The following is a 25,724-nucleotide window of genomic DNA, read 5'->3' as shown; positions in this document are numbered from 1 at the left end:
AAGAATCATAGGCGTCGCTGAGGGTGAAAAAGAAAATATGCAAGGCTGGAAAACTTATTTGAGGGAACACTTGAAGAAAATTCCCCAGGTCGTGCTAGAAATCTGGACATCCAAGTACGAGAAGCACAATGGACTCCTGGGAGATTCATTGCCAAGAGGCAATCAACATGGTGATACTCATTGGATTGGTCAAAGTTAACACAAAAGAGGATTGTCTATAAACCTTCTATGAACCATAAGGCAAAAGCATCAGGTAACTTACAAAGCAAAACCCATCAGACTAACTGCAAACTTTTCAACTGAGACCTTATGAGCCAGAAGGGACTGAGAACCCATTCTCAGTCTTCTCTAGCAGAATAATGGCCAGCCTAGAATTATGTATCCTGCAAAACTAAGTTTCTTATATGAAGGAGAAATAAAGACTTTCTCCAACAAGCAAACACTGAGAGAATTTGTCAAGATCAGACCTGCCCTGCAGGAAGTACTCACATCTGCATTATACGCTGATCAGCAAAACAGACACCAGGGTAAAACCATCCAAATGCTAAAGTTCAGAGCCCAGTTACCACATTGGCTCAAGAGGTAAAACAAAGCAATAAAGTTCTAGGCAACAGGGTGAACAGAAATCCACCCTACTTATCAATTATTTCAATAAATGTGAATGGCTTGAACTTATCACTGAAGAGACACAGGCTGGCTGAATGGATAAAAACATACAAACCAAGTATCTGCTGTTTCCAGAAAACACATCTAACAAACAAGGACCCATTTAGACTCAAGGTAAAGGGCTGAAAACAGTATTCCATGTAAATGGAAACCAAAAGAAAGCTAATGCTGCCATTCTCATTTATATAACACAAATTTCAAATCAACAAAAGGAAAGAAAGATAAAGACAGTCATTACATAATGGTGAAGGGAACAATTCAAAAAGATATAACAATCCTAAATATCTATGCACCTAACACAGGTATGCCCAGCTTCATAAAGCAAATCATACTTGACCTAAACAATATGATAAACAACAGCACTGTAATAGCAATAGCCGGGGACTTCGAGACCCCACTGACAGAACAGGAGATACTCTAAGAAAATAAACAAAGAAACAATGGATTAACAAATGGGCCTAACATTTACAGAACATTCTACTCCCAAACTACTGAATATACATTCTTTTAATCAGCTCACGGAACATTCTAAGATTGATCACATCCTAGGCCACAAAACATGTCTCAACACATTTAAAAAAAAAGAAATTATACCACATATCTTCTGAGACCACAGTGGAATAAAATTAGAAATCAGTTGCAACAGAAACACTCAATTCTACACAAATTCAAGAAATTAAATAATCTACTGCTGAGATTATTGGGTCAAGGAAGAAATTAAGAAGGAAATCAAAAGATTCTTTGAATTAAATGACAAAGGGGACACATGTTACCAAAATCTGTGGAATTCTGCGAAAGCAGTCCTAAGAGGATAATTCATAGCCTTAAATGCCTATGTCCAAAAGCAGAAAGATCTCAAGATCAACAATCTAATGAATCATCTCAAGGAATTGAAAAAAGAAGAGCAAACCAATCCCAAACCCAGCAGAAGAAATAACTAAGGTCAGAGCAGAATTAAATGAAATCAATACCAAAAGAATTATACAGAAGATTAATGAATAAAAAGTTGGTTTTTGAAAAGATAAACAAAATTGATAGACCTCTCAATATATTAACCAGAAACAGAAAAGAAAGGACCCTAATAAGCTCAATCAGAAATGAAAAAGGAGATATTACAACTGATACCACAAAAATACAAAATATCATCTCTGAAGATTATAAAAATTTCTTTTCACATAAACTAGAAAACGTTGAGGAAATGGAGAAATTCTGGGAAATACACAACTTTCCCAGGCTCAATCAGGAAGAAACAGAACTCCTAAACACACAGTATCAAGCAACAAAATTGAAGCAGCAATAAAAAATCCTCTAACAAAATAAGTCCCAGACCAGATGGTTTCATACTGGAATTTTACCAGGCCTACAAAGAACTGGTACCTATACTGCAGAAATTCTTTCATTAACATCAAGAAGGAAGTCCGGGGCGCGGTGGCTCATGCCTGTAATCCTAGCACTCTGGGAGGCCAAGGTGGGCGGATTGCTCAAGGTCAGGAGTTCGAAACCAGCTTAAGCGAGACCCTGTCTCTACTAAAAATAGAAAGAAATTAATTGACCAACTAAAAATATACATACAAAAAATTAGCCAGCACATGCCTGTAGTCCCAGCTACTCGGGAGGATGAGGCAGTAGGATCCCTTGAGCCCAGGAGATTGAGGCTGCTGTGAGCTAGGCTGATGCCATGGCACTCATCTAGCCTGGGCAACAAAGTGAGACTCCGTCTAAAAAAAAAAAAAAAAAAAAGGAGGAAAGAATCCTTCCCAACTCATATGAAGCCAATATTACCTTGATACCAAAACCAGGAAAGGACACAACAAAAAAAAAGAAAACTACAGACCAATATCCCTTATGAATGTAAGTGCAAAAATTCTCAAAAAAATCCTACGAAACAGAAGTCGGCTACATGTAAAAAAATAATATGCCATAACCAAGTAAGCTTCATCTTGGGGATGCAAGGTTGCTTCAACATATGCAAATCCATAAATGTGATTCACCTAATAAATAGAAGCAAAAACAAAGTCTATATGATCCTCTCAATAGATGCAGAAAAAGCATTAGACAAAATTCAGCACCCTTTTATGATAATGACTCATAAGAAAATAGGCATAGGCTGGGCGTGGTGGCTCATGCCTGTAATCCTAGCTCTCTGGGAGGCCGTGACGGGCGGATTGCTTGAGGTCAGGAGTTCGAAACCAGCCTGAGCACGAGCGAGACCCCACTCCACTATAAATAGAAAGAAATTAATTGGCCAACTAATATATATAGAAAAAATTAGCCAGGGATGTGGCGCATGCCTGTAGTCCCAGCTACTCGGGAGGCTGAGGCAGGAGGATCGCTTGAGCCCAGGAGTTTGAGGTTGCTGTGAGCTAGGCTGACGCCATGGCACTCACTCTAGCCTGGGCAACAAGTGAGACTCTGTCTCAAAAAGAAAGAAAATAGGCATAGATGGAACAAACCTCAAAATTATAAAAACCATTTACACAAATGCACAGTCAACATCATACTAAATGGGGAAAGCTCGAAAACATTCCTGCTTAGAACTAGAACTAGATGAGGTTGCCCACTGTCACCACTTCTATTCAACATTGTGCTAGAAGTCCTAGCCAGAGCAATCAGGCAAGAGAAAGAAATCAAGGGTATCCAAATGGGGATAGAAGAGGTCAAATTATCGCTCTTTGCTGATGATATGATTTTATATCTAGAAAACCCCAAAGACTCTGCCAAGAGACTCCTGGAATTGATAAATAAATTCACCAAAGTCTCTGGTTACAAAATCAATATACACAAGTCAGTACCATTCTATACACCAACAACAGTCAAGCTGAGACTCAATATCTTTCACAATAGCAAAAAAGAAAATAAAACAGTTAGGAATATATTTAATCAAGGAGGGGAAAGACCTCTACAGAGAGAACTACGAAACAATGAGGAAGAAAATCACAGAGGATGTAAACAAATGAAAAAATATCATGCCCATAAATCAGCAGAATCAACATAAGAATGTCTATACTACCTAAAGTGATTTACAGATTTAATGCAATCCCCATTAAAATACCAATGTCATTTTTCAGATCTAGAAATGTATGTAACCAGAAAGGAGCCTGAATGAATAGTCAAAGCAACCTTAAACAAAAAGAACAAATCTAGAGACGTCACTTTACCAGACTTCAAACTATACTACAAGGCTATAGTAACCAAAACAGCATGATACTGGCACAAGAACAAAGACATAGACCAATGAAACAGGACTGAGAGTCCAGACATAAAACCATTCTCATACTACAGTCTGATCTTTGACAAAGCAGACAGTAACATACACTGGGGGAAAGAATCCCTATTCAATAAACGGTGCTGGGAAAGTTGGATAGCCACATGTAGAAGACTGAAACAGGATCTGCACCTCTCGCCACTCACAAAAATTAATTCATGATGAATAACAGACTTAAGTGTAAGGCACAAAGCTATAAGAATTCCAGAAGAAAATCTTGGAAAAACTCTTACAGATACCAGCCTAGGCAAAGAATTTGTGAAGAAGACCCCAAAAGCAATCACAGTAACTACAAAAATCAATAAATGGGACCTAAATAAATTGAAAAGCTTCTGCACAGTCAAGGAAACAATCAATAAAGTGAATAGACAACCTATAGAATGGGAGAAAATATTTGCATGGTATAGATCTGATAACCAGAATCTACAAAGAACTCAAGCAAATCAGCAAGAAAAAAAAAATCAAACAACCCCATTAAAATGTGGGCAAGAGACACGAACAGAAGCTTTTCAAAAGGAGATAGACTAGTAGTCAAAAACTTATGAAAAAATGCTCAGTTTCTCTAATCATCGGGGAAATGCAAATCAAAACCATAATGAGATATCACCTAACTCCAGTGAAAATGGCTTTTATCAAAAAGTCCCAAAACAACAGACACTGGCGTGGATGCAGAGAGAAAGGAACACTCACACACTGTTGGTGGAACTGTAAACTAGTATAATCTCTATTGAAAGTGGTAAGGAGATGATACCTCAAAGAAGTAAAAGCAGCCCTAACATTTGATCCAGCCAACCCACTATTGGGTATGTACCCAGAAGAAAAAAAGTAATTTTACCAAAAAGACATTTTCACTTGAATATTTATTGCAGCACAATCGTAAAGATGTGGAATCAATCCAAGTGTCCATCAACAAATAAGTGGATTAATAAAATGTGGTAAATGTACACCACGGAGTACTACTCAGCCATAAAGAATAATGGAGAACTAATATCTTTTGTAACAACCTAGATGGAACTGGAGACCATTCTTCTAAGTGAAGTATCACAAGAATGGAAAAACACATACTGTCTAGTAAGATGGAACTAATTGATCAACACTCATGTACACAATATGGAAGTAAAACTCAACAGAAACCAAGCAGGTGGAAGGAAGGGGGAAGGTGAGGATGGGTAAATTCACACCTAATGGTTGCAATGTACATTATCTGGGTGATGGGCACACTTATAACTTTGATTCAAACCGTACAAAAGTAATTCATGTAACCAAAACGTTTGTACCCCCGCAAAAAAAAAAAAATAAAATAAAAAGCCTCAGGGATAAAGAGCAATGTAATTATGCCATGGATTAAATCAGTATTTAAGACTAATTTTGACACTTGCCTTGAGTAACAAAAGTTGGATAGAATTAAGCAGGCAAGTTGAAAGCGTTAGTGAAAGCACACTTAAATCCTAAACTGTGATGGGAAATGCTTTCAAGTTAGGTGAAAACAGTGTCGGTAAATAGAATACACTTTCCTTTTTCTATGCTTAAATAAAAATCTAATTAAGTATTTAAGTAAAAACGTATTTATAAAACTGACACCTCTTCCTATATCCTGGAAAAGGTAATAAATAAAGTGCTTTTTACCTTGTTGAAGACTATTGTGAAGACAATTGACAAATGTTGCTAATATAGTTGCTACATTCATTACTTGCCAGCACTGGGCAAGACCAAGAGTAAAAAGTTCATTCCAATAAGCTTTCACCAATGATATGCTGTTTTCTTGCCTATTACAAATAAAAACAAAAGCATAAATCAGATATTATTAAAGTGAATTTTATAAACTTTATAATTGATCAATACATTTAAAAACAAAATACTAAAATTACTCTAAAAACACCAAATGGGTATGCAGTTGATCAATTCTGTGTATGGTATATACAGCTGATAGCAATTAATGAGGAATGCTTAGAAATTTAAATATTAGCTAGCTCATTATCAGCCAGTTTATAAGAACAATTACAAGTAATATTTCAAACTAAAAAAGTTGAGGTTTTAATCTCACACTTCAAGGAAATGGAATAAAGATTGCTTTACAAATAAAAGCATACATTTAAAAAACCTTTCCCAAGCTTTCTTTTGCTTGAATGCAAGTGAATATCTTTTTTTTTTTTTTTTTTTTTTTTACAAAAGGGCAATTAGCATTATGTCAATAGGTAAGTAACCCATTTCATGGGAGAAATGGTTCGTTCATTCTATAAGTATGTTTCAGATGAGACATAAGCATTCCTATAAATGAAATAACCAGAATTTTAAATAGGAGATAAAGAAATGTCAAAGGTCCTTTCTTGAATTTCAGAATAAGAATCTCAGCAGCATAAAAGAGCAGAAAATATTAGAACCATAGTCAAAGCACCAGGGTTTTAAGACCATTTACCCATTTGAAATTAGGTTAATAAGCTTCACAGGTCTAAGGTTGCTTAACTATAAAAAATACAGAGACACTATATATTTTATAACTTGCTTAGAGGTATTAGGAGGTGCAAATATAAGAATTAGCTGGGCGAAGTGGCATATGCCTGTAGTCCCAGCTACTCAGGAGGCTGAGGTGAGAGGATCCCTTGAGGCCAGGAGTCTGTGGCTGTAGTGTGCCATGATCATATCTGTGAATAGCGACTGTACTCCAGCCTGGGAAACACAGTGAGACCACATCTCAAAAAAAAAAAAAGTATATGCTAGGCACCGTCCTAGACACTAGAGTAATAGCAATTAATAAGATAGATTAATTCTGCCTCATGAAAGAGAAGGGAAACATATAATTTCAAGTATTTTACATAAAAAGTATATACACATATATATGATTATATATATACTAAGTTACTTTCAGGTAATAAAAATTCTATATTACTATAAAGTAGGACAATACATCAGAAAATGGGGGGAGGCTCAGGTAAGTGGTTAAAGAAGGCATTTCTGAGGTGACATTTGAGTCATTTCAGTAGAGAAAGATGGGAGAGAATTTAAAAAAATGATATAGAGGAATAGTATTCCAGGAAGATGAAAGAAGAAGGGCAAATGTGCTAAGGTGAGCATGAGCATATAATAGATGTTCAAATAAAACTGTTGACTGAATTACTAAATGCTATCCTATCTTCTCAGAATGTTCTTTCCCTACCTTGTTTTCCCAGTTATTACCTATTAATCCCTTAAAATATAGCTCAGAGTTCATTTTCTTTTTCTTTTTTTTTTGAGACAGAGTCTCGATTTGTTGCCCAGGCTAGAGTGAGTGCCGTGGAATCAGCCTAGCTCACAGCAACCTCAAACTCCTGGGCTCAAGCGATCCTCCTGCCTTAGCCTCCCGAGTAGCTGGGACTACAGGCATGCGCCACCATGCCTGGCTGATTTTTTCTATATATATTAGTTGGCCAATTAATTTCTATTTTTAGTAGAGACGGGGTCTCTCTCTTGCTCAGGCTGGTTTCGAACTCCTGACCTCGAGCAATCCGCCCGCCTCGGCCTCCCAGAGTGCTAGGATTACAGGCGTGAGCCACTGCGCCCAGCCTCATTTTCTTAAATAAGTATCTTACCACATTCCTCTTCTAACATAGTTAATCATTTCCCTTTGGTGCCACCTATACACTTATATTTTATACCTATGATTTTATGGTATCCTAAATTACTGTTTTAGGGTCTGTCTCCCATACTAGATTAAATCCTCACTGAAGGCAAAGACTCCCTTATGCATTTCTGTATCTCAGCAAATAGTATAGTACATGGCATACAGAAGAACTCCACAAATGATTTTTCGTCTTGGAGATACAGAACAGGCAAAAGTGAGAACTTTGAAAAGACAGAGTTAGAAAAGCTGTGAGCATGGGCCCTTACAATTAAGCAGTCTTTAAACCAAACCTGTATACTTTATTATAAATAAGATAATGAAACTATAAGAATTCTTTTCTTTCTCCAAAGAGATTTAAGTTGATAAGAACATGCTGATAGGAAATGAAATATGTACATTCTGATGAATGGTACTTAAATTTTTTCTTCCTAATAAACCTTCAAAATTAGGATAATCAGTGTATTTAAGAAAAAACAACTCATTAAGAATCATAGCCCTTCTACCTTCAAATCAATGGTAGACAGAAAAAGAGAGAAAAAAGGAAGAAAATGAAACAACAACAAAAGAATCATAGCCTTCTTTATGATATTAAATTTTATTAAAGAATTGAATATACTGAAGCAAATGCTAACATTGCCAACTTAAACGTCACAGAGAGTAATTTTTCTCATTTGGAATTATTCAGGTAAAATTTTAATTCCACGGGACGGGCGCGGTGGCTCACGCCTGTAATCCTAGCACTCTGGGAGGCCGAGGCAGGTGGATTGCTCGAGGTCAGGAGTTCGAAACCAGCCTGAGCAAGAGCGAGACCCCCGTCTCTACTAACAATAGAAAGAAATTAATTGGCCAACTAATATATATAGAAAAAATTGGCCGGGCATGGTGGTGCATGCCTGTAGTCCCAGCTACTCGGGAGGCTGAGGCAAGAGGATCACCTGAGCCCAGGAGTTTGAGGTTGCTGTGATCAAGGCTGACGCCACAGCAATCACTCTAGCCTGGGCAACAGAGTGAGACTCTGTCTCAAAAAAAAAAAAAAATTTTAATTCCAGGCTGATCTCTTTTTTATTATCTGAGAAAAATTACTTGCTATAAGACACTGGATATTAATCAATTTGAAAGTGAAGTTTAAATGCAAAGAAAATTAGTAATTTAAAATCTCCATAAAGAAAATATTTAAGAATATAAATCTTAAACAAAATCAAAGAAAATGCGCATCTTCTTAGATCCAGAAATTCCACTTATAAGAACCTATTTTATTGGTCAGGCACGGTGGCTCACGCCTGTAATCCTAGCACTCTGGCAGGCCAAGGCGTGCAGATTGTTTTGAGCTCAGGAGTTTGAGACCAGCCTCAAAAAAAAAAAAGGAACCTATTTTATTTACTTATTTAAAAAATTTTTTTAAGAAATATGGTCATGCACCACATAATAATATTTTGATCAATGACACACTGCATTACCAATAAGATTATAATACTATATTTTTACTGTACCTTTTCTGTGTTTAGATACACAAATATTTACCATTGTGTTACAATTGCCTACAATATTCAGTACAGTAGCATGCTGTACAGGTTTGTCCTAGGTTGGGAGCCTAGGTGTGTATTAGTAGGTTGTACCATGTAGGTTTATGTAAGTACATGCTATGATGTTTGCACAATGACAGAATTACCTAACAATGAATTTTTCATAGTGTATCCCTGTCATTAAGTAACGCATGCCTGTGACAACATGACTGTATGAACAAAAATAGGCAAAAATATATGAAATGCTGTATCACATATCATAGCATTGGCTATAATAACAAAGAAAGCTAGCAACAATCCAAATGTCTACTAATAAGGGATGAATAGGTAAATTATAGTAAATCTATAAAAAAGGAATACTAGATGGTCATTAAAAAACAGTAAATTTACATCTGCTGACATAGGAAGCAGTCTTTAATATAAGTGTAAAGAGCAAGGCAAAGAATAGGATGTATAAATATGTACATGTATTTGTTTATTAAATAAGGCATGGAAAAAAATCTGGTAAGACACCAAACTGTTAACAGTGGGGTTAATTACCTTTGGAAGGTGAGGTTTTACTTTATAGGTCTACACTTCAGTACTACTTTAAACATGAGGAAAAAGTTAAATGCAAACATGAAGGAAAAGTTAGAAGCGATTCAGTTCTCACCTTAACCTCTGACTCTGAAGCTTTAAGGAGGAAACAGCTAATCAAGGTAATTAACTAGTGAACACAGGAAAGGAAAAATAACTGAAAAAAATCAGAGCTGTTGCATACCTCTTCTTAATAAAGTACCTTGAAATTGTTGGGAAGGCTCAGAGAAAAAGTTAAAGAGTATCAACGTAGAGGATGAGCAACACCAAAATTATTACTAAGGAAAAAAGATTTAAGGGCTAACAGAGGAATAAACTATTGGGTTATTTTGTTTTCAAAGAAAAAGTGAAAAAGCTAATTGTACAGATCAATTACAGAAAGATACTTACATTTTCATCTAAAACCCAAACCCTAAAACCCTCATAATATAGCTAGCTTTGTTGTTAAGATGTCTTTAAAAAGTTCATTAAGTTAGGAAAGAAAAACTGCAAGCCTCCTTTAATAAGAAAGTTTCTAAAAGAATGAAGACTGTATATATTGTTAATGTTCATAAAAATATGTATCAAAACAGCAACTCAAAGTACTATAATTGCAAAAAAAAATAAAAGCAAATATTTTTGAAATTTTTTTAATTAAAAAATATGTATATAGGACTTACAATTAGAGATTAGATCATTGTTTATATTATTTATTTTGATTAAAAAAATATGACTTTTGAGCCACCTGGAGATACTGAAGGCACTGGCCCTCAGGGAAAAATGATCAGTGATATGGAATAAACTCACAAAGTTATAACAAGCATTACATTTGTTTCAGTGGCATTTTAGAAGATTCAACTTTTGTGCTTAGCATAATCATGCCAAGTACCCTCCACTACCCCTCCAACAGAATCTACCATTACTAATATAGTCACTTAGTTACATTATATAGGAAGAATTTAAATCCAACAACTGAATTCCTCTAAGTATTGAAACTATGAATCTTAAACAGAAAAGTCAACACTATTGTAAAATACGGAAGCCTTATAAAATACAAATGGTACAAACCTTTTGATTGAAGTAAGTGATCAAAACAAACCTGACTTTTAGATAATGATTAATGTTGCTTAACTGTATCTCTCTGTAAAATCAGGCCTTTGTTACCAACTCTTGTATTTAGAGATGAAAGTGCAACCAATGGCAATTTCTAGATTTAGAATAGCTTTTATTTCCGTATAATAGAATTTCTCCATCATTAGCACTTAGTCCTCATCCATCTGATTAGGTCGACATATAAATAAGATCTATAAATTATCTAGACAGGCATAAGAAGAGTTTGTGTAGCAGTTAATAGCCTTGATTGCTAGATCAATAGTTATTCTAATTACAAAGAATCCTGTGGCTGTTACATTGAAACTGATTTTCAATACAGATCACTGGGAAATGTGGCTGCCAATATAAAATTCATTATTTTATAACCAGAAGCCTCCTCAAGCTTTATTTTTGGTTTCTTCAACATCTGAATTATTTCCATAGGATAATAACACTCAATTTAACAGAAGTATTTAAGATCACTGGTGTTGAGAATAATTCACAGTTCAAATCATTCCCCAAATTTCCTTCCTTTTGTTGTTTTACTACGATAATTGATAGCCTATTAAGAAAAATAGGCTTTCAGGCATAAGTATGCCAGTTACAAGTTTAGCAAACTATACTTAATCCTTTAAAATTAATAAAATGCTAATATGTAAATTTACATTGTACTTTAATTTTTTCTAAAAAACATACTGGAGAAATTCTGAAAGCTGAATGTTATTTTAAGAGAAAAGGCTAACAATAATTTTAAAGGTTAACCATTCTAAATCAGTCTTTTAGTCTATGCAGTGGTAATATGAGTACATGATTTAATGCATGGTACACCTAACACTGATTAAAAAGCCAAATTATAATATTGAATCTGCCTTTATTCAATTCTCTGTATGCCTTTTACAGTCAGGACTCAGATGTTTCTTAGTTATATTCAAAATAGTCTCTAAGAATAAGGGATGGGCAGTTATTATTCCTATTTGGCAAATGGGAGAACAGATGTACAGGACATAAAAGTGAATTGTATACAAAACCATATTGGTGAGTAGGCTCCTATGAGGTGAATAAAAACATTCTGTGGGCTTAACTTTTTCCACTGTCTTGCACTTTTAAACCAGTTACTTTAAAGCAATCTAAATAAATTTAACAAACTTTAGGTGAAGCTTGGGTTTCTTATAGTAGACCATTTTCCATTTCATCTGATTGCTTCATATATAAATGACACAACTTGAAATGATAGTTATATCATTTTTTCCTTTAATGCAAATCCTCCCAAAATAAAAGTTCTTGCTTAATGTACATTTGTGCTACAAAATCACGTTTATATTCAAGGACTTCAAAACACTCACCCTAGAGCCTGGAAAGAAGGAATCGAAAGTGCCCAGTGCATTGATAAGAACAGCAGTCTGGAGGCAGACTCCCCAATGTAGTGCACATTCAGGTATTCAGGCATAGGAGAAGGCATGGTGAGCTAGTATGAACAGGGATTTAGGTAAATTATCTTGTGACTGAAAGTTCTAAATTACTATTTCTTTGAAAAAGTTGAATGTAAACATAACACATCAAATATTATATGAATGTAAATTATTCACAAAAAAGGCGAATCTTAAAATAATCCAAGTCATTGGATTTTATAGCTAACAACAGGGCTTAGAATAAATAAGCAGACCATAGTTATAACAAAGCAATATTCAGACAAGTAGAATCTCACTTAATAAATACCAACCATAATATCATCTGGTTGTGTTTTTAAAAGTTACTTCCTGTCTTGGTCTAAGAACGTGTTTTTACCTTCCCTCCTTCCCCCTCTGTCCATTAACAATGGCATGCAACAAATTTAGTTTAAGGAGAAATCCTGTATGCTAACTATTCCCTTCATTTGGGCTATAAGGTTAACAAATTCAAATACTTACAGGGCCAAGAGAGCAAAGAGTGAAATAGGCTTTCTGGTACCAACTGGGGAGAGCATATTCCCAGATAAAACCCTGACTTGAACTTAGCATAATGAAAACATATGGAAATTTGGGCTCAGCACTGCCAGCTCTTTCAATTTTTCAAAGAGTATGTTCTTTGCAAAAATTGGTACTGAATAAAAAAGCATTTTAAAAAATATTCTACAGATAAAATATGTTTGTGGACATACCACTTGCAGGTTATCAGTGTGTATTGCTGACCTTAAGCAGTTCTTCAAAATGTTTGACCACTATTGAAAATAAACATCCTACATGAAAACACTTTTAAAATAATTTTTGGAAATCTTTCAAAGAAAATTTTTACTACCACAAATAAATGTAATTTCACCTATAAGAAACATATATATATATATATTTTTTTTTTTGAGACAGAGTCTCACTTTGTTGCCCAGGCTAGAGTGAGTGCCGTGGCGTCAGCCTAGCTCACAGCAACCTCAAACTCCTGGGCTCAAGTGATCCTCCTGCCTCAGCCTCCCAAGTAGCTGGGACTACAGGCATGCACCACCATGCCCGGCTAATATTTAGTATATATATTTTTTAGTTGGTCAATTAATTTCTTTCTATTTTTAGTAGAGACGGGGTCTTGCTCAGGCTGGTTTCGAACTCCTGACCTCGAGCAATCCGCCCACCTCGGCCTCCCAGAGTGCTAGGATTACAGGCGTGAGCCACCACGCCCGGCAAGAAACATTTTTTATGTACTTTTTTTTGGAGACAGGGTCTCGCTCTGTTGCCTGGGCACAAGTCCAGTGGCATCATTACTTCAGTGCAACCTCAGATTCCTGGGCTCCAGTGATCCTCCTGCCTCAGCCTCCCAAGTAGCTGGGACTACAGGCACATGCCACCATGCCCGGCTAATTTTTCTATTTTTTGTAGAGACAGAGTCTCGTATGTTGTTCAGGTTGGTATTGAACTCCTGGGCTCAAGTGATCCTCCCACCTTGGTCTCTCAAAGTGCTAGGGATACAGGTGTGAGCTACTGTGCCTAGCCTCTACTTTTTAATTACTGAAATGATCAATAGTATCAAGTATAGCGAGGACAGAGAAAAAAGTACACACACACTACTGAGGGTGGGTAAACTGGAGAGCAATTTGGTTGTTATCTACCAAAATTTAAAAAATAAGTATACTCTGTGACCTAATAATACCACTACTAAATCTCTATTCCAGCAAAATACTTGTACACGTGCACAAAAGAAATATATAAGGATGTCCATTGTAATCATACTTCTAATAGTGAAATTAAAAGCTTACAATGATACACATTTCCATCACAAGGGAAAAGAATAATCCATGTTATAGAATACCCTGTAAACATTAAAATTAGTAAGATAAATGAGATGTAATGGCATAGAAAAAACATCTCACAGACATCACAGTGGAAACAAATGGCAAAATAGTATGTAGATAATTCAATTTATGTTAAATAACATGTATAGTGTGTGTATATCTATATCTACACATACATAAAAAGGACAGGAGGAAACACACTACACAGTTAACAGTGGCTACCTCTGGGGTAAGGTAGGTGGATGTGCATATATATATTTTTCTGGGTGATGAATACAAACATATATATATACACACACACATAAAACTTTCATCAGATTCTAAAGGTATCTATGTCAACAAGATCAAAAGGTTTTCATCAAAATGATATAAAAGTTGTCTAGAAATGTTAGATAATGTAAAAAACAAAAAACTGCCTTTGTTCAGTATTAGCCACAAATGGTTTATCTATCTATAAATGGTGCCAAGTAATAAAACAACAGTTGAAATTCCACAAATGGAGATGAAAAAATTTTTAAATGCCTACTAGAGTAGTAAATTAAAATATAATTATTTAAGATAATTCCTAAGAGAACTGTAGGCAAGCAAATATCAAACATTAAATGTAATTATTAGGATTGCAACTGTTTCTACATAAGAGTATATATATATTAAAAAAACTTGGGAACATTTTCAGAATTGCCCAAGGTGAGTAGGCAAAAAAAAAAAAAAAAAAGCTGGAAAAATTAGGGGAATTATCAATAATTACTGGTTTCAAGGCCAAGGGATAAGTTACAAAACAACAACATAAAAGAATATCCTTTGCAAAATAGTTTTAAATTGCCTGTTAATTAATAAAATACTTATAACATGTAAAAATTGGATATAATGGCTTTGATTCATATAACAATGGCGGCAGCTAAAACCTTTCTGCTGATTTAATCATAAAATGAAATAATCTGTCATACACATGAAAGGAACTTATTATTTAAAATGCTAACTACAACATGTTGCATTATTTTAGAGAGGAAATGTTTCATAATTTGTCATTTTTACATATTTAGTACACCTCCTAACATGAATCAGAAAGCTAAAGAAACAATAATCCATTCAACAAGTCTTTAAGACCAGTGGTCCCCAGCCTTTTTGGCACCAGGGACTGGTTTCATGGAAGACAATTTTTACTCAGATTGGGAGTGAGAGGGTAGGGTGTCATGGGTAGGTGGGGTACGGTTTGGAGCTCAGATGGTGATGGGCAACCCAATTCCCAATAGGCCACAGACCAACAGTGGACGGCAGCCTAGGGACTGGGGACCAGTTTTAGACTGAAATGACAAAGATTTCTTCCTAGAGAAGGTGAGCTTCTACTACAAAGATGTTAAAGCTTCCCCCAAATGCCTGTGGAACTTTAGGTTCACAAATCGAATTATACATATTTTTTCAAATTAAAAACATTGAGTACGTTGAGCTGAATTTTTAAATAGTACTGACAACAACTAAACCTGACCAACCTATTTTAGAAGTTATTACTTGCTTTTACAATTATCTGTCTATAACTGAATTCTGGTAACAACTTGCATGGCACAGCTTTTAAAAAAATCATCTGACTTGAGTTAGGAGACCTGGATTCTACTTCCAACTTTTTATTAATTACTTGTATGACCCATAGATTGTACATACATTCAGTAACCATTTAGTGAAAGTTCACAGCTAAGTGCTGTTGTCTCAGTACAAGAATAAAGTGAAAACTGAATGAGCTACAGAAAGGGCTAAAAAAGAGAATGACATGTGTGAGAAACAATAGGCAATTGGATTAGAATGTGGAGGGGCCTGAAAGATCAAGTTATGGAGACTGGACTTAATCCCACACAGGAAAGGGGAAGCTATTAAAGGCTTATAAGTAGCAGAGTGACATATTAGACTGATTTTTAACAAACATCACGCACACTGGTACCAGTGCACAGGATAAGACAGAAGACAGCCTGGAAGCAAAGCTATTACTGTAATAGTTCAAGAAAAATTTTAAAAGACCTAAATTATGGCAATGGAAATGAAGAGGAAGGGGGAAATTCAAGTAATAGAATGGTTACGATTCAGCTATGGAATAGAGGTGGAGCAAGACATGAGCAGCATGAAGACCACCCTCAAGTTGCAAACTAGGACTGTGATTCTAACAATGAGAAAATAAACACAACAGAATAACAAGTTTTGGAAATTACCTCACTTCTGCTGCATATACTTATTTCAAAAGTGGGAATACTGTCTACCTTATAAGGAAATTTTAAGAATCCAGTGAAATAAGGTATATGAAACCATGCCAAAAACTCTGAAGCTTAATAAAAAGTTAAATATTGCTATTGTCCTTAATTTTTCAGAATGAAATTTCAAGTTTCATTATTAGACTGTTTCTCCTTACTACCTAGATTGCTTTAAACAAGACACTGAAAATCTCTAAATTTCTTTTTTCAGACACAAAATGAGAATAAAAATTCTAACCTCTTCAACAGAATGTGATAAGGCTCAAATAAAAGAATGTATGTGAAAATGTGCTGCAAACTACAGGGGACATAAAAATGCAACAGAGAAACAAAATGCTATTCAGCTTAGCAATTAAAGACAGGATTGAGTTATCTGATTAAAGATGTCAGGTCTTAAAAAACCATTACTAGAGGCCGGGTGCTGTGGCTCACGCCTGTAATCCTAGCACTCTGGGAGGCTGAGGCGGGCGGATTGCTCAAGGTCAGGAGTTCAAAACCAGCCTGAGCAAGAGCGAGACCCCGTCTCTACTATAAATAGAAAGAAATTAATTGGCCAACTGATATATATATAAAAAAAAAAATTAGCCGGGCATGGTGGCGCATGCCTGTAGTCCCAGCTACCCGGGAGGCTGAGGCAGAAGGATCACTCGAGCCCAGGAGTTTGAGGTTGCTGTGAGCTAGGCTGACGCCACGGCACTCACTCTAGCCTGGGCAACAAAGCGAGACTCTGTCTCAAAAAAAAAAAAAAAAAAAAAAAAAAAAAAACCATTACTAGAAAACCTCAATGAAAGAACTAACCATGAAACTACCAGGCTCTAGGAACTAAGCAGGGAAATCACTGAAGAGTAAAACTCTTGACTTCACAGGGCTGGAAACAAGAATCAGGGAAAGAGCTGTTCTTTTCAGGAAAGAAAGAAACTTTATAGTGCTGACTCTGAGGATACCCAGAGCAAAGGAGATCAAAGGTGGAATGAAAACACTCAATTCCAGAAGGAAAAAAAGGGTCTACTTTACCTAATTCATCTTGCCAAAACATTTCAACCGGAATCAAAAATGTTGAGGACCAACATCAACAATAAAAAAGGTGTACTACTTCTTTCTAAAGAGTACTCTGTCCTTTTTCCTTATAATTGGTCCTCTTCCTACATCTATCTCATTTTATCCTTCCTCCTATTTAAATCCAAAGGCAGAAAACAAAACTAGGAAAACAAAAGAATGCCTTTTTGGAACAATGGGGAAAATAAAGTTTGCCTTGCTCCACTGTTGTCCATAGATCCTACCATAATTCTTAAGGATGACACTAATTATTCCAATTACTTTTTCTAATAGTTTCCATAAAAAGTTTTTCTATACAGTACAGATAAAACATTTCTCTTTTTTTATGTAAGTTATCTTTAATAAAATGTTACATAAAAATTTTTTTACTGATATAATTTATTGACTATATCTAATTACATCAATTATTTAGTCACTGAGTTTTCAGGTCAAATTTTATAAATACAAATATTATTACATGCAAGTTCGGCCAATGTTACATTTATTTCGTGTTATTTCTACCCATATACACATATTTATTTGCTAACTATGCATATTTTCTTAAGAAATTCAGGAAATTTTATGATAGTAAAATGCCCTTAGGCATTCTAGGATTGCTATATATTATTAACTGAAATTTCCTATATACATTCAATAACTGTATACATCTTGCAAAGAGTGGTTAAAATGGACGGGTCAAAACAATAGGTTCTTAACATAGGGTCTCAGTAGTGACTATATCCAAGCTCCGGTCCAAACATTATTTGAATGACAAATCAAATAGCAGAACGTGCTTTTCTAGTCTTCTACATGTATTGTTTCCATCATAAATAAATATATTTAGGGGACACAATAAATTACAAATGTATTTTCTCCAAAATGGTTAAAAACCAATAGTTAAAATGTATTAAATAGTTTATAGGTCTTATAATAATGCTGAAAGCTAGCCTATTAGGGCGATACATAACAAATGGAGTTTTTGGTCGTTATTATGGTAAATATCTGGGTCTTTTTTTTTTTTTTATTTTTTCTTCTTTTTTTTTTGACCTAAAGTGGCTGTGAGAAATATCTGGGTCTTAAAATCAATTTACACTACAAGTAGTAGCTAAGCACTGAACAAAAGCAGTGTGCATTTAACACATCATGAATGCCAATACTTAAAAAATAAAACCATATGTTCATACTCAGCTGGAAAAAAACAAAACAAAACCTGGTGTGTTTAAATAGTTCTAACAGGCAACTTTTATAGACTTAAACCCACTAATTGCTATTACAACTGATTTATAAACAGGATGCCTTTATTGAGTCATTACCTTATATAGCTAGCATATAATTTAGCTGTTTTGAAATTCTATCAAGGATATTTCTGACTTTAAAAGCACAAATATACTTTGATTATTGAAGGGAAGATCAAAATCAAATGATAATATAAAAGTTAAAAAAATATAGAGAAATACCCTGAAAGCTACATGTGAATCGCTGAGAAGCGGCCCCTCTTTTTCCATGCAATTTATGCTTGAATCTCCAGCAAACAGGTGTACATTTCCTTCCATGCCCTCTACTGAGCTCTGACAGGTTGTGCTTTCTCCAGGATTCAATGCTTTTGCGAGAGTATCAAATGCCCTATAAGGAGACATCAGAAGCTGTGAACTTGGCCAATCTCCACAATAAAATGAAAATTCCACACAAAATTCTGGATTTCAGATTTAAGCCTAGGCCAGGCGCGGTGGCTCACATTTGTAATCCTAGCACTTTGGGAGCCCAAGGCGGAAGAATCCCTTGAACTCAGAAGTTCGAGACAAGGCTGAGCAAGAGTGAGACCCCCTCACTCTTTCTATTAAAAATAGAAAAAATTAGCTGGGTGTGGTGGCATGCGCCTGTAGTCCCAGCTACTGTGGAGGCTGAATCAGGAGGATTGTTTGAGCCTAGGAGTTTGAGGTTGCTGTGAGATAGGCTGACACCATGGCACACTAGTCCAGGAAAGTGAGACTCTGTCTAAAAAAAAAGCCTAAAGAAAAGTTTAGAAAATAAAACTTTGGTGTATCACTGAGCATTCTATTTCAGCAACATCTACAACTCTCTCCAAAAGCAACAAATTGAACTTCATATGCATAGTATGAAATACTAGATTATCATAATAATCCAGGGAATTGAAGTCTCTTTTAAAAATCTTATATAAGCAAAGGGGAGAAAAATCCTTAGGCTTTGATATAAAAATATGCCTTTAAAAGTTAAATATTTGGGCCGGGCGCGGTGGCTCACGCCTGTAATCCTAGCTCTCTGGGAGGCCGAGGCGGGCGGATTGCTCGAGGTCGGGAGTTCGAAACCAGCCTGAGCAAGAGCGAGACCCCGTCTCTACTATAAATAGAAAGAAACTAATTGGCCAACTAATATATATAGAAAAAAATTAGCCGGGCATGGTGGCGCATGCCTGTAGTCCCAGCTCCTCGGGAGGCTGAGGCAGAAGGATTGCTTGAGCCCAGGAGTTTGAGGTTGCTGTGAGCTAGGCTGACGCCACGGCACTCACTCTAGCCTGGGCAACAAGCGAGACTCTGTCTCAAAAAAAAAAAAAAAAAAAAAAAAAAAAAAAAGTTAAATATTTGATACGCCAAGGTTATCAGTCCATTTATCTTATATATAGAAGTTATTTAGAAAGAAAAAGAGGGAAAATTTGACTTTATTGTATGGTACTCAATACAAAGTTAGGTCTTAATTTTATTTAAAAATTTAGAGAATATTTTTAAACTTGTGGGTACATAGCTCAATCTAACCTGTAGGAATCTGAGACTAGAATAATAATTAATCAATGTTAGCAAATAATTATTCAAAATAGATCCTCATGTTTTTCAATGATAGGCCTTCTAGAGTTCCTTAAAATCTCATGCTCAACAAAGCATTTGTTATATTTTCCTTTTCTTTTTTTTGAGATAGGGTCTTGCTATGTTGTCCAGGCTGGTCTTAAACTCCTAGGCTCAAGCACTCTGCTAGCCTCTGCCTCCCGAGTAACTGAGACTATAGGCATGAGCTACTATGCCTGGCTTGTTCAATTATTTTAAATCAGGCATCCTCAAACTACAGCCCACGGGCCACATGCGGGTGTTTTTGCCTGTTTGTTTTTTACTTCAAAATAAGATATGTGCAGCGTGCATAAGAATTTGTTCATAGTTTTTTTTAAACTGTAGTCCAGCCCTCCAACAGTCTGAGGGACAGTGAACTGGCCCCCTGTTTAAAAAGTTTGAGGATCCCTGTTTTAAACGATAAACAGATACATGTGAAAAGCCTGAATAAATTTGGTTCTTATGTCCTATTTTTTTTTTTTTTTTTGAGACAGAGTCTGGTTCTGTTGCCTGAGCAAGAGTGCCGAGGCGTCAGCCTGGCTCACAGCAACCTCAAACTCATGGGCTCCAGAGATCCTACTGCTTCAGCCTTCCGAATAGCTGGGACTACAGGCATATGCTATCACGCCTGGCTAATTTTTTCTATATATAGTTTTAGTTGTCCAGATAATTTTTCTATTTTTAGTAGAGACAGGGTCTCGCTCTTCCTCAGGCTGGTCTCGAACTCCTGAGCTCAAACGATCCACCCACCTCAGCCTCCCAGAGTGCTAGGATTACAAGCGTGAGCCACCATGCCCGGCCCCAAATTACATTCTTTAAAGGAAAAAAAAAATCCTAAATTTTAAGACTATATTTCTAATCTTATAATATTCATTTACTGATCTTGTTATTTATAATGTAACCTGTTAGACATTTTATACTAAATGAAGTTTTTTAGTTAAAACTTACTGTCTTAAATTTTCTAAGTTCAATAGAAATACAGGTTGAGCATAACAATTCTAAAATCTTAAATGCTCCAAAATCTAAAACTTTTTGAGCACCAACATGATGCCATAAGTGAGAAGTTCCACATATCACTGCATGTGATGGGTTGTAGTCATAACACAGGTGCAAAAAACATAGTTTATTCAGCATCCCCAAGGGAAAAAAGACCCTTCCAGGGCCGTTCACCTAAGATATGCATTTTTTTGTGCACACCTAGATTTCTTCATGCAAGCATACACACAGAAGGTGATACAAATGGCATGTATACACGCCAGATGTGCCAATGGAAGGAAGGTTCTCCACGGTACCCCATAAGAAGCCAAGACCTACATGTATTACTCACTGTGTTTTCTGCTTGTTTTCTGCTCTGTGGTGTAAAAATATTGTTGAAAATGTCAAAAAGGTCTGCAAGATACCCACAAGGTAATGCAAATATTCCAAAATCTGAAAAAATCCAAAATCTGATACTTTTGGTCTCAAGTATTTTGGATAAGGGATAATCAACTTGTACTTGTTTTCTGAAACTTCTATAAATAGTATGTAACATAAAAATATTCTAAGAAATACAAAGAGACACTTAAACAAAAGGACACTTAAGATCAAATAGACCTTACCTTGAAACATCACCACTGGTCTGCATTTCTTGATGAAATTCACACAAAGAGGTATCACCATTGCTTAAGTTTTCAATCATAGACATTTCATTACTACTTTGAGAAAGATCTTTAGTTTTTCCAAGATTTGCTAATGATGTAACCACACTGGCCAATGTACTTAAATCTCCCTGACATGATTCAGCCTTTAAAAAAAAAAGGGGATATTAAAATTCTGCAAATTGGTATCAGTATATTTTTAAATCTGAAATATCCAATCTAGATTATGAAATGCTGAAAGAAAAGTAAAGTATGATAAATGAAACCTAGAATATAAAATCAAAGATCTCTGAGCTTTCAAAAATTTCTTGAGAAAAATACAGTTTAAAAGTATCAGGCATGGCCAGGTGCAGTGGCTCACGCCTGTAATCCTAGCACTCTGGGAGGCCGGGCGGAAGGATTGCTTGAGGTCAGGAGTTCAAGACCAGCCTGAGCAAGAGTCAGACTCTGTCTCTACTAAAAATAGAAAAAAAATTAGCCAGTCAACTAAAAAATTAGCCATGCGTGGTGACTTACACCTGTAGTCCCAGCTACTCAGGAGGCTGAGGCAGGAGGATCACTTGAGACTAGAAGTTTGAGGTTGCTGTGAGCTAGGCTAAGGCTACAGCATTCACTGTAGCCCGGGCTAAAGTGAGACTCTGTCTCAAAAAAAAAAAAAAAAAAAAAAATCAGGTATATTTCTTAAGAAATGTTTATATAAAAGTTACTTTAAACCTCAAATTGTACTTAATGGCTAATTTATCCATGTCAAGCCACTTCCTCTACAAAGAGAAATTAAATTAGACAATCTTTCAAGTTCTTCTCAGCATTAAAATTCTGATATTATGGTAATTTCTAAAACTTATTATATAAACTATAAACTTAAATAGAATGAAAAGATTAGTGAAAAGTGGGAAAAAGGCAAATGTATTATTGAAGAGACTTCAATGATAACAACTTTTACTAGGTACTGTGTTAATTAAATATCAGCCACTGTGTTGAACACAAAAATAAAAAGAAATTGATCAGATGCCCATATTCTTTTCACTTTTTTTCTTGCTGGAGTAGAAAAATCTCTGTTGTTGAGATATTGGTATTTTGTTACACTGCATACTGCATTTCCTATTTGACTTCATTTTTTACATCTGTTAATAACGTATATATTCTTTGTGCATCAGCCACAATTCTTTTATAAAAAACATTTTCTTTCGTTAACTCTTCCATTATCCAGCAATAAAATGTGTATGGGGAAGGCAGATAAGTGCTTGATTTTTCTTGTATTTAGTAATCAATTTTCAGAGCAAGCTGATGGCCTAGCAACCTCTAATGATAACAGATCTGTTTTTCTATCATTTTAAATTCATACATTTTTAAGTATCTGATGTTTTATATATTTGATTTTATTTAATAATTTATTTTTTTAATGCTTTCCCATCCTAACCTAATGAGTAGACTTTCAAGTTGTCTTCTATTTCCTATTGACACAATCCCTTAATGACATTTTCTTCTATTAATTTTTTTTTTGTCTATTTTTGAAATAAGAGTCTCTGTCACCCAGGCTAGTGGGTGGCGTCGGTATAGCTTACAGCAACCTCAAATTCCTGGGCTCAAGCAACCTCCTGCCTCCTCAGCCTTCCAAGTAGCTGGGACTATAGATGTGAGCCACCATGCCTGGCTAATTTTTTCCTTTTTTTGTAGAGATGGGGTCTTGCTCTTACTTAGGCTGGTCTGAAACTCCTGAACTTAGTGATCCTCCCACCTCGGCCTCCCAGAGGCTAGGATTATAGGCGTGAGATACTGCACCTAGTCTACTAATACTTTATGGTTTTTATTTTTAGTGTTCTTTATTTTATTTTATTTTTATTTTTGAGACAGAGTCTCGCTTTGTTGCCCAGGCTAGAGTGAGTGCCGTGGCGTCAGCCTAGCTCACAGCAACCTCAAACTCCTGGGCTCAAGTAATTCTTCTGCCTCAGCCTCCCAAGTAGCTGGGACTACAAGCATGCATCACCATGCCCGGCTAATTTTTTCTATATATATTAGTTAGCCAATTAATTTCTTTCTATTTTTAGTAGAGAAGAGGTCTCACTCTTGCTCAGGCTGGTTTTGAACTCCTGACCTCGAGCAATCCGCCTGCCTCGGCCTCCCACAGTGCTAGGATTACAGGCGTGAGCCACCGCGCTGCACCTGGCCATTTTCAGTGTTCTTAATCCTAAAATAATACGTATGTTTCCTTGATGTTCATATGTTAAAAACAATTTTTTAGTTTATGTGAAACTGATTTTGATAAGTAGAATAAAACAATATTTCTGCCCTTCCCAAATTAGATAGTAGTCCATGAATTGTTTACTAAACACCCTACCAGCTACATGATTTTTACATGATTACTGCTTATATGTGTATTTTATTTAATATTCTTAACAATGCTGTTTAATAGAAATCATCCTACTATCACCAGCCAGGGGAATAACCCATCACATTTGGATAGTAAATAGTGGAGGCTGGACTGGCTGACTACAAAAGCTACTGCTTCAAACAGCCTTCTTACACAGGAGCAAATGGTACAGCAGTTACAATTTTTAAGTGTTTTCAACTAAAACTTAGAGGCTTATATATTTTTTTCCATTTAGCAACATGTCTAACTAGATTTTTAAGTTTTCGCCATCAAAGACTTAGGCAACATAGAAAAATCTCATCTAGTGCCTTCACAGTTTTGTGGTCATTTGTCAGAGAAACTTAACACACAAGGTTGTTAAAACAATTTAATATAGAGACATACGTGGAAGCCGTGTTGGGGCAAATAGTAGTTTCTCAACAAAACTTAGTTCCCTTTCTTTCCTAATGGAGTTAATATGTCAATGAAATTGCAATTACCACTCTTAACCATGAATCACATAGACAAGGCTAAGTGAAGTCCTATAATTCCCAAAATGTATGGTAAGAGGCCTAATTGCCTCACTTAATAATTACATGTGAAAGCCTCACCTGGAATGTAGATACTCTTATTATTCCCATTACACAGATGAGGAAAGTGAGGCACTTGCCTAAGTTCATGTGGCTAATAAATGGCATATGAAATTTGATTTTGCAGCTCAAGTATTTAGATTGCCTTAAAGTATCAAGCAACAAATATATGACAAATCTGGCAATGAATAGGATAAATAATCATACAGGTTATATAAAACCAGATCCCATATCAGGCTGAATGAAACCCTGATCAGAGGCTCCCTAAAAATTTGTTTTCAGGTATGAGTTTTCATGAGAAATTTTTGCTTCTTGTTCTCATAAGGGGTTTCTGAAAAGCACAGACACTCTACATGTTCAATATAAATAAGCAAATCTTTTTTCCTTTAGACTCCTTGTCTAATAAAGAGCTGCTCCAATCTCTAAGAGAACCTGGATGACTTGAATATACCAGGGCAGCCTCGAAAGTATCTAGCCATTGTTAATGTAACAAGAAAGTTACTTGGCTGGATACTTTCTGGACAGCCCTTGTAGAATAGAAGAGCTCTTGCAATCCTATTCCTATTCTTGACTCAAGTAGATATTTTGACTGAAGTGTGCTAAGAATTTCTCCTTTCTCGAAATATTTTAAGTACCTAGGTACTAACAAATCAATATGGGAACATAAAAGTAGTATTAAGAATTTCACACTTACTATAAATTTCTTTTACTGAGAACTTTTATTTCAAGATGAAACAAAAGAAACCAGAAGAATTTTAAGTTTGGTGCTTTTATGTTGAAGCTTTAATTGTTGCAGTGAAATAATGAACATTTTAATCAAATAGTTGATAATTTGTTGTTTTTTAAAAAAAATTTATAATGGAGAATATTTAAGACCAAATCCATCGACCAAAGTGATGAAAGAGACAATGAAAATGAAACATTATTAAAAGCTTTAAAAAAAATTTAAGCTTTAAATTGTACTAAACACACCTTATCTGGTGTCATCAACACAGTTGACTCAGTTTTTAATCCAGATGGATGAATATTCACAAACATTCCTGAATCTAACAGTCCTGTTGACCTGTAACAAATAAGTACACATTT

General features: G+C 35.5%; 1 protein-coding gene across 1 annotated transcript in view; it reads right to left on the bottom strand.

Moving 5' to 3' along the window:
• Positions 1-25,724, bottom strand: part of NR2C1 (nuclear receptor subfamily 2 group C member 1) — a 49,038-nt gene that overhangs the window by 7,550 nt on the left and 15,764 nt on the right. The window contains exons 7-11 of the mRNA XM_012775288.3: positions 25,611-25,701; positions 21,660-21,844; positions 18,682-18,847; positions 12,043-12,164; positions 5,558-5,697 (exon numbers count right to left, since the gene is read on the bottom strand). Coding sequence (XP_012630742.1) covers positions 5,558-5,697; positions 12,043-12,164; positions 18,682-18,847; positions 21,660-21,844; positions 25,611-25,701 — 704 coding nt within the window. The remainder of the gene's footprint in view (positions 1-5,557; positions 5,698-12,042; positions 12,165-18,681; positions 18,848-21,659; positions 21,845-25,610; positions 25,702-25,724) is intronic.

The sequence above is a fragment of the Microcebus murinus genome, chromosome 10 (assembly GCF_040939455.1).
Source record: "Microcebus murinus isolate Inina chromosome 10, M.murinus_Inina_mat1.0, whole genome shotgun sequence".
NCBI lineage: Eukaryota > Metazoa > Chordata > Mammalia > Primates > Cheirogaleidae > Microcebus > Microcebus murinus.
The sequence above is the reverse complement of the archived record's forward strand: the minus strand, read 5'-3'. Positions and strand labels throughout refer to the sequence as shown.